Source organism: Lepisma saccharinum, chromosome 3, assembly GCF_977018435.1.
Source record: "Lepisma saccharinum chromosome 3, izLepSacc3.1, whole genome shotgun sequence".
Taxonomy (NCBI): domain Eukaryota; kingdom Metazoa; phylum Arthropoda; class Insecta; order Zygentoma; family Lepismatidae; genus Lepisma; species Lepisma saccharinum.
The window spans coordinates 9,747,884-9,758,751 of NC_139231.1; the positions used below are offsets into that span (position 1 = coordinate 9,747,884).

Below are 10,868 nucleotides of genomic sequence, written 5' to 3' on the forward strand. Positions count from 1 at the left end.
TGTTCTGAACAGGGACATATTTCCAGAGCCTTATATGATACTTGAGCAAGAGGTGTATTGTGCCAGGTTATTCACACTGTTGTTCAATTGTGGTTATAAGGCTACTTTATGCTCTAATAGGCTAATCAGGACTGGACCTACAGTGTGCAATTTGTGTGCCTCTATCAGGGATTGAACCTGGGACCTTTGATTACAGGGTGACAGTATCATAATGACATGATTCATTGCCGTATTAGTACTATACACAAAGACGGTTCTATTCCTGAAGAAAAGAGGGAGTATAGCTGATTGTGAAATGAGACCTGTTGTTGTAAGCTAACTAGGCGTAAAAATGTAACGTTCATAACCAGTAACGCAAAATAGAGATTTGCAGCAGAAAAAGTGATGATTTATGGAAATATGATTCAGATAATACACTGTGTTCAGCCTAAAAGTATACAGTGGATGTTAATTTATTTTGTTGACTACATTTTTACACTGTGTGTGTGTGTGTGTACACAGTGATAAGAAGGATCAGTGCATAATCACAAGAAGGTTATTTGACCTTTACAGAAATTCTTTGCCTTCCATTGTCTTGCACCTTACTATCTATTAAAAGTTCTTGAGATATCACAAAGTCACATGATTTCTTTTGTCACTATTCCAGGTGGTTACTCTATTACCCAGATAAAATTCAAGTTTTCAAAGCAAAAAATAACTACTGTTATGAAAAAATCTGAATTTGCATTAACATTTTACACTAAACATTTATGAATAATTCCATATACATCTTAATAAAGATATGAATGAAACATGTAAATCATTCATGGATTCCCAAGATTAGGGTTACCAGATGTCCGGGTTTTCCCGGACATGTCCTACATTTTAGCCTTATGTCCGGCATCCGGGAGGAATTTGAAAAATATCATAAATGTCCTACATTTTGAACATCACATAATATTAATTAGGAAAATGTGTAATACAAAAATCATGCAATTACTGCGCTTCCAAACTCAATAGTGAAATTTATTTTGATTCAGTAATTTATCAGTTGTTGTATGTGTATCTTGGTGTAGCTTGAAAAAGTTCTGGGAAACCAGAACAAAACGTTGCAGATAAAATAAAATAAAAACCACTAAAAATAACTGTGTTAGATTATTTTGCATGTACTTGTACAAAAAGTGGTTATGTGAATCTTGAAGAAGATTGTAGATATTCAGTCATTGCCCAAAAAGAAAATAAATGTTTGTCCCGCTAGAAAACAAACTGGAAAAGGGAAGCAATTAATGAACAAAGTTTTGGAACCACTTATTGCTGATATCACTGTTCAATGCATGAGTAGAATTCTTTGCCTTAGGGTTTATAATGATTCAATATTTTGATTGTAAAGCAGGGATATAGAGAACAAAGTTATTCAGGGTGTTTGCAAGTCATGGAAGTCAAGAAAAAGCAAATAAATCACGAAGTTGCTCAAGAAGTCAATAAAAAGTCAAGAAATTATTCTTGTGGTCAAGAATTTTTGCTATCACAATGACTGATTGGTTGATTTAGTTTATTTTACTTCACTTGTCTGCCCCTTTGGTTAATCGCGAAGATGAGGATGAATGGTGGTAAGAAAAGATGGATGAAGGGACAGTCACAAACATATAGGGACAACCGACATATATAATATTATACTGGCTGTGTGTCCACAAACACCCGAGCCACGCTAGTCTGTCAAATGCAGTCCAGAATGCATTAATAGATAAAGCAGGTTTAATTCTCATCTTACATACAGCTTCAGTTTTCATCTTAACTGTGCCTTTGGTATGGATGTTTCATTAAATAAATATTTATTTTCTTAATTAATTAAATAAACATTAAGAAAAACGAAAAAAAAAGGGTCAAGAAAAGTCCAGAAAAAAAGGTCAAGAAATTTGGATTTGTTATTTTGGTAGAAACCCTGTAATTCAACTAAAACCTATTCAATATGAAACTCTGGAACCACTTCAAATTATGGTAATAGCTGAATATTTGTTTGCCATTACAGGTCATAATGCAAATGTTGAGAGAGTAGTTTTGTTACCATCAGCATAACAGACTCGAGAGAAATTATTTTTTTCATAAGGCCTGCAAATTGTTTGGTACTGGTCCCTATAATTTCAAAGAGTTTGACTGCCGACTCTAACATAAATATATTTTGACTAAACCTGAAATTTTGAGAAAAATTGGCTTCTCTGAGAAGTACTACTTAAATCATGTAATAAGAGGTGCATTGTTTTGAAATTTTGCATGTACAAATTCATTGAGAATTCATTGTTTTAAATTGAAAAGTGTTATTTTTAAATTACTTTCTAATATGTTCTGAAGAAATACGTATTATTTATTGAGAATGTTTTGTGTCCTACATTTTGACTTAATGTCCTACATTTTGGGACAGCATGTCCTACATTTTCCTTATAGCGATCTGGTAAGCCTACCCAAGATATCGAAAATGAGCAATAAGTTGTCGATGAACACACAAGTACATGATGATCAGCAACTAAAAGAAAAAGTCTGACCCTCTCCTTCTTCACATCGAAAATTAGGCTGAGTCATATAAATTTACTTCGATACTTGGTAGATTAATATTGCACAGTGGTTCGGATCCCACTTTAAACTGTAGGTCCAGTCACGATTAGCCTATGTTGAACATAAAGTGGACTTAAAACATAATTTCAACCAATCAAACAATTCATATAAATTTACCAAACACAGTAACGATCTCCAATTTTCTTCTAGTAGTTTCAGACACAGATGGACCTACATCTCATCTCATCTAAAATAATCAATGTTGTTCAATCTTTAATGTAGTTTGTCGATGAGACCAGTCTTACTTAACACAATTGTTTAATAATTTTACAATGGAATTGCTCAAATGTAATTGTTCTGTTTATGACCACACAAGTGAAACTTTGTGCTAAAAAAGGTAAAAAAAAAGGGGTAAAAAAAATGGTAAAGTGTTCCCCTGTGCATAGCACAATGCCATGAAGGCGTATAGAGGGTGTGGGGGTAACGCCCCACACTTTCTTGATCCGGTCGTGAGTGGGGGTGATGTGATCAGCATCACGCCCCTGACTGCCTTTACCACCCAGGGTTTCCCCCCGGTACCCATGTTATTCGACGCTGGGTGGGCGCCGGGGCCGCTTCCATCGTTAGAAAAGTTCCCGGATTTGAACCGGTTGGGGATCAAACCCAGGACCTTTAGCATGGTAGTCAGACACATTACCGACTGAGCCACCGTGGCCACCGGTGCTTTTGTGCTAAAGGTTTAAAATCTTAAGAGTCCCTGAGTAACAATATTTGTACAATTTGTCACATTTTGTGACATTCTGATGAAATTCTCGCTCACTATTTTTTCTCTCTTTCACAACTTGCAGTAAAAGATGTTTAGGTACTTGAACGAAGATGATAAGGCTGGTTTGAAAAGATAGCAGCAAAGGAGATAAGAATTCAATTCCGTATTTATTTATTTAATTCATTGTCTAAGATTTCAGTTCTGTTTGGCCCATACCTGGCTATTGTAAAATATGGTAGGAATAGTTGGCGCTCGTAAAACCTATGGGACTCTTAGTAAGTACTTATTATTACATCAGCACTGTTAAAAGTAAAATTATGGGTGAGCAGGTGGTAAATTTTGTTGGCAAGGATTATTTATTATAATCAAATATTAAGCGATGGTTAACAGGAGATGTGCGATGACAAACCAAAATTATAAAAATATTGCTTTTCAAATATTTTAGAGAAGGAGTAAAAATTAAGTCTGAACATTCGCATATTTGACTGAAATTAGTCAAGTGACACCATGAAACAACTAGAAATACACAAGAGATTTGGTAAGTTTAGCGCATCGAAAGGAGAGCCCAGTTCTATCCCCATACCAAACTCCCGCTACGTTTCCTGTTGAGTGCAATGGTGTCAGGTGGGCCAGGTCATCGCGGCAGGTCTGCGAATCTAAGGTCCTTCGACCGTTTGTAACCTGCTCTTGAAGATCTGGTCAGAAGCAACCATTTTTTAGCCTCCTTATTTACAAACATGACTCTGTGGCGTCATCAAGATGAAACTTCTCAGAGTGCCTGCTATTTCCAGCACTGTAAAGCATGCAATACTCTTGTTTTTAAGAGAAAAACACATATTGAAGAACATCACAACGCAACTTACACAGACTACATGAAAGTAATGTTGCATAGAAAAAAAATATAAGTAAGCAAAAGCATAACCACGGTTAGTGCTAGAAAGAACTTGGGGGGGGGGGGGGGTTCTGGATCCACTGTATTTCCTTCATAATATCTCTAATATTATTTGGATCCTGTAGTTCAAATAACGATTTTGGGAAAAAATGTTCTTGCTTTACAAAACACGAAGTTGTTTTGTGTTTACTGTTTACTACGGTTACAAATGACAAGACTGATCCAGATTTTTGTTCTCAAGGTGACAGACAGAACCTTTTTCTTAGCATATCTTACTTTCACACCAGGATTGGCCAAAAATATCAGGATTCCGGAAAATTTAAAATCTTGATTTGGAAATTTTTATTTTTGGACCTACAGTTTAAAGTAGGATTCAAACAATTGTGCAAAGTGTCTCCACCAAGGTACAGACCCAGGACCTGTAAATTGTTTGTAACTGATGTAGGGCTCTTTCTTTTGTAGACATCATATACTCTTAGCCTAAAGGACAACTTTGTGCTTGCAGGCATCTTGGGGATGTGTGATCACTTGATGTTAGGTCTAAATGTGTTTCAGGGAGGGTGGAGGTAGGTAATCGCTATTTACTCTTATTTTAATTAATGATATTAGACATTCTGGATGAGGGAATGCTCCATCTGTCTCCAATCTATCCAGTGATAAATACTTTGCTAATATGTTGAATAAAAGAATGAACAAAGTTATTACTAAGTGAGGCTTGTGGGAAAAAGGAGAGCAACTTCCAATGATTTTCCTAATTATATGCATCACTCATTTATACACTTACTATGTATTTGAAAATAAATAGTAAATTTTTTCAGATTGTCCATGTAGTCCTATCCATAGAACAAAGTGGGCCTCCCCGATGGCATAGTGGTAGCGTGGTCGCCCTGTAAACAAGAGGTCCTGGGTTCAATAACCGTTGGAGTCACATAGTGGTTTGGATCCCACTTTGAACTGTAGGTCTAGCCCGGATAGCCTTACTGTGCATAGAGTGGACTTAAAACACCAACTCAATAAATCAATGCACTTAAAACACCAACTCAATCAATCAATCCACCACAGAACAAAGTGTAAAAACTACTTTATCTTGCAGTGACCAAAACCCATTTAACACTCAATATCTCAATACATTTTACATGTCTGTTTTCGATTGATTGAATTGTTGTTCTAAGCCCACTTTATGCACAGTAAGGCTAATCAGGACTGGACCTACAGTTTAAAGTAGCATCTGAACCACTATGTGACTACCGAGTATCTAACCCGGGACCCCTTGATTACAAGATATTACCACTACGCCATTCAGGAGATCCTACGTCTGTTTTCGAGTTATGTAAAGAATGAAATGTAATGTAAGAGTTGAAACTAATAATCAGTAACAGTTGAATAAACAATTAAGTACTACCTCTTACAAGCTGAAAATTAACAATAAATGTTGAAAACACTGTACCACTGACTTAACTGTATTAAATTGCTGAAAATGAAAATCACATTTAATATATTTCAATCCTATTGCGAGATGGAAGTCCAGTAAAGTCTTATAATTGTTGGCTTTAACAATTTTTTACATAATTTTTTTGACATCACCACCATTTATATGTCACCAATTGAGCCTTGCAGTTTTGTTCTAGCAAAGACATAGGCTTTTGAAGAAAATAAAAAAAAACACTGATACGGCTGCAAATCAAATTTTTGTTCTGAACCTATTTTCAGTTCTTGTCAAAGAAGAATTATGGTAACTGGGAAAAGTATGCACAGTAAACTTGCATGTTAATAGCATAGATTTGGATCTAAGAAAACAACAGGGGGTACATTTGCCCCTCCAAAGCTACGAGAAAATGAGATACATTATAGAACAAAACTGTTCAATTTGCCCACTGGGTATTGACCCTGGGATCCCTCGATTTCAATGAGACAATGTTACCACCATGGTATTTTTTTTTTGTGAATATGTGCTAGTGAAAGTGGGTGAATAATTGTTCTTATTTCACGATGCTCATCTCACTCTGTAGTCTAATAGTAATGATGAGGATGAATGACAATGAAATGAAACTGATGAGTAGGGCACAAATTTTTATGTAATTACATATTTTTTCCTTTGCATGTAGGCAAGCAAAAAATTCAGTGAATTCAATGTTAGGAACAATATATGTGAATTTCATGTTACATATTTTTACACATTTTGAGGTTTACTACATATTTTACTGTTTACATAAAATGGCCCATCTTTCATTTTTTTTAGTAATTGATTGGTTTATTTTACTTTGTTTTTCTGCCACTTTCGACTAATTGCGAAAATGAAGATGAGTGATGTTACGATGAAATTGATGAAGGGACACTCTGAAATAATACGTGCATTAGATATCTTAATATACATATTTCTTCCATATCGTAACGAACTGTGAGGTTCGTGGGATCAAACCAAGAATCTTAACCATTATGCTTGGGTGATGTAGTTCTGTCATTCATTCATCCTCACTGGTGAGCACTCGCCCTTGGCAGATAACTTGATGGTAATGGGCAAGAGGTTACTTTTCACACATGGAAATGGCACAACACTAAGAATTTGGGTTTATATCTTCTAGTTTAGATCAACATTGTTAGAGAAGGATGTTACCTGTCTATTCGATGATGAATAGTTCCTCGGAGAAGACTCTTAGAATTGCGCTATGAGGGCTCGCTCAAGCTCCCCGATGTTTCTCATTCCTCGATCCAAAGCCAAAGACCCCACGTCGGCCGTTACACTCTAACTTATCCTTTCTTCCACCACCTGGTTATTGCTCCCTAATACCAGTTGATCAGCAACTTAATTCCAATCAACCAGGAGGATTGATTTAATACTGACCTAGCATTCTTTCAATGCTTGAGAGAGTAACGGCCGACGAAGAAGGTTATTGCTTCTGGCTTGCTACTTTTCCCTAATCAGGGGAACTTGTTACAATATTTCAGCAGTTTTTTACACATATTTATGTACATGTTTTGAACTCTGCTGCAGCAACACAGGCCTTCCATCTGTCCCTATCCTGAGCAAGATCTACATATAAACTCTTTTCCATCCCTACCAATATCCTTCAGGTCATTCCAACATTATCCCTCCATCTTAGTCTTGGTCTTCCTACTGGTCTCTTACCAACAGGTTTCCCAACAAGAATCGTGTAAACTCTTCTTTCCTCTCCCATTCATGCCACATGGCCTGCCCACCTAAATCTTCTTGATTTAATCATTCTAATAATATCTGGACATGAATACAAATTATGTCCTTCTAAATCATGTAACCTTCTCCACTCACCTGTCTCCTCATCCCTTTTAGGTCCAAATATTTTCCTAAGGATCTTATTTTCAAATACTCTCAATTTATGTTCCTCTTTCAATGGAAGGGCCCACGTTTCGCATCCATATAATATTACAGGCAAAATTACTGTTTCGTTTATTTTAACTTTTAGTTTCTTAGATATTAAACGAGAAGACAAAGGTGTATGAAGTGAAAAGTAACATGCATTTCCTGAATTAAGCCTGCATTTTATTTCATTGGTTAGTATTACTCCTAAGTACTTGAATTTGGAAACTGGTTCAAACGAGTTATCAATAATTAGATTTTGATTATTACCTAACACATGGTTTTGGCCTGTAAGCATATATTTAGTTTTCTCTTCCAAACCTATCTCTTTACATGCTTTGAAAAGTATTTTAGCATTATTCTTAATTGTATTTACATAATCTCCCAGTAAGTCTACATCATCTGCATATGCTAACAGCTGAGCTGTTAGGAAGGTAAAAGAAACTAACGAAGGACTAAAATTAAACGATGACTCACATGTTTTGGCTACATAAAAATCCAGGCTCTAATGATGAGACACTAGCACAGGAACATCAATGGTCAAACTACAGTGCCTTTTATGGTGGAGGCATCCGTGGGGCGGCAGCTGGCATGTTGGTAAGTGGGACTGCGTTTGCCAGGATTTACATCCACAGCTGTATGCTGACCTTGGCACTGTATACAGCAGTGCTTCCTTCCGTATTCAGATAACTGGTCTCCAGTTTGCACATGTTTGTATAGTGTTAAGTGTTAACAATTGTTTTAGATTGTTTTTATTTAGTTTACATATTAGTGGTGCTTCTCTGCAGTCTAATTATGCCACGATGTCCATACAATATAAAGAAATCATTTTTATGTACGACTTTTGCGTCATTACGAATTCTTGTAAGGAAGTTACAATACGTTTTGCAACAAATTCCCAGATGTTCCTGTTTCACACAGAGACAGTGTTTGGATATTTGTGAACAAATTTAAGTAACCAGAGTCTGGTCTTGATAAGAAGCGAAGGATAAAACGGTGTGTGCCTAATGAGAAACTAGACGATGTTGAAGTACGATCAAAAATCCCTCCGGCGCCTTGCACAAGAAACAGACATTTTCATGACATCTGTGTGGTGAGCTACCAAGCTTTTAAACCTGAAGCCGAACAAGAGAAGAATTGAAAGAAAATATCAGCAGAGAAATTGAAGCAATTTTGGAAGAGGAACTGATACATGTTAGTGAAAATTTCCTATAAATATGCTGTAAATGTGTGGATGCAGGAGGACATCATTTCCAACACCTCTTCTAACAAGGCACGTGCTCATTTTAATTGTAACTTTCAATGTAATTGTACGAGATTATTTCATTACATAGCTAGCGGTTCCAGTTATGTGGATGTTGCATCCAGTTTGCCGGCAGACACGATCATACTTCCCGCCACGCTAGCCGCTGCTCCATGGTGCCATAAAAGGCACTGCAGAAACTCAAACCAAGAATTTTGAGTGTTGAGATTGTGAATCAACTACTCAATGCACTCAGCTACCAGAAGTGGCACATACCATCATACCATATGTAAAGAAACTGGTTCATAATATAAAACTCTGTTTCTGTTCAAGATAACTGCTTGCAGACACAAATATCAAAGTGTAAACATTTGTAGTAACCGGAAGTCTTTGAAGGATAAGGTAATCCAACTAAAAATTGATAAGAAATGTAAATAAAATAATCAGACACGGAAGTTCCCAAAATCTGAAGTGTACCACAGAATACTTACACAAGAAAGTTTTTATCAGATAAAATATTATTTAAGGCTCTCGTGTAGCTGCATGATCAGTGATCTTACCTTTGATATAGGTGGTTGGTTCAATCCACAATGTTGGTGTTAATCTTACATCAAAGGGAAAATAGGGCAGGGAAAGAAACATATTCATATCCTCTCTCTCACACCAAACCATAAGCATTTTACCTTAACAAGTTCACTGGAGTAATGGACATTTTCACTAAATTTTACTTACAACAATCTTCAAAACTACACCATGAAAAAATTATCTCTGCAAGTTCTCGTCTTTTTCTACATTCAATTTAAGGCAAAAACGAGACTTCCAAGTTGCAAGGCTAGCGTTGTGCTCAAAACACGATCCGTCGATATATTAAATATCCCTGCTGCCCACGTACATGACAAATGAAAGAGGCTTGTTATGTGCATGTTCCCATATTGCTTCTAAAATTGGTTACTGGTCATTTTTTGTAAAAAATAAAAACAACTGAATTTAACATAACTTGTAGTGTAGTGCAAAATAAGAATGAGATAAAAGTACGGTATTCAACTTTTCATATTCTTCGCTTTATTTGTAGTCATTTTTACTTTCTTTTCCATAAGGCAATTTCTTCTTCTTTTCCATCCCCTTCTGCCATTAAGTGTTGGGTTCCATCATCCACTTGCTCTACACTTTTTGATCCTAGGCTAGTTTTTGGACTTCTGGCATTGTTTTCCTTTTCTTCTTTCCTATCTTTTCCACATACTCTTCCCATTGAAATCTTGGTCCTCCTCTTCCCCTCTTGCCTTCTGGTCTGGCCTCCAGCACCTGTCTAGGCTTGCAATCCTCCATTCTTGTCACATGTCCAAACCATTGCAGTGCCTTTCTCTCTATTGTTTCCAATAGTGGTTTTTGCTGTAACTGGTCTCTAATTGTGGTATTTCTAATCCTATCTCTTCTAGTCTTTCCTACTGCTTTTCGTAGGTATCTCATCTCCGTTGCTTGAAATCTTCTGTTCTGTTTTGGTAATAATGTCAAGCTCTCTGTTCCATACAGCAATGTGGGAATGTAGATTGTCTTATAAATCATCATCTTGGTTTGTTCACTTATTTCCATTTTACCAATTAATGTGTTGTTGAGTTGATAGTACACTTGGTTTGCCTTTTGTACTCTTATTATTCACTTCGTCATCCATTCTTCCATCTGACGTTATGACTGTTCTTAGGTATGTGTATCTGTTTACTTGTTCCAGCTGCTTTTCTTTCCACTGTATATTTAGGGGTACATAATTTATTTCTTTTGTAACAACCATCACTTTACTCTTATCCACGTTCATGCTCATTCCATTGTCTTCTACAGAGGTTGTTCGCTTTATATCCGACCATTGTCGATTCGGTGCTGCCACCTGGCGTATCATGCTGGAACTATGGGTCTGCTGGCGGGAGCAGTGTTGTGTCTGACCTTGTAGGTGCGTGAGTGTTGGTAGTGAATGTTATCAAATGGCGCTGAAAATCAACCGGTATTGGGAGGGTTACGTAATGACCCTTTTCCATGCTAAGTTTTCATACGTACGCATTGTGAAACTGTATGAAAAGTACCTGGCGGGTTCCAAATGGAAGAAAGTTGTCAC

At 36.6% G+C, this 10,868-nt stretch overlaps 1 protein-coding gene across 1 annotated transcript; it reads right to left on the bottom strand.

The window, feature by feature from the left end:
- Positions 1–9,940: 9,940 nt before the first annotated feature.
- On the bottom strand, positions 9,941–10,354 carry LOC145984889 (uncharacterized). Its single transcript, XM_083118263.1, has one exon. It carries the CDS (start codon positions 10,352–10,354, stop codon positions 9,941–9,943), a length of 414 nt encoding a protein of 137 aa, XP_082974389.1.
- Positions 10,355–10,868: the final 514 nt, after the last annotated feature.

Excerpts from the sequence above, each read along its gene's own strand:
- LOC145984889 (XM_083118263.1), bottom strand. The coding sequence starts at position 10,354 with ATGGAAATAAGTGAACAAACCAAGATGATGATTTATAAGACAATCTAC.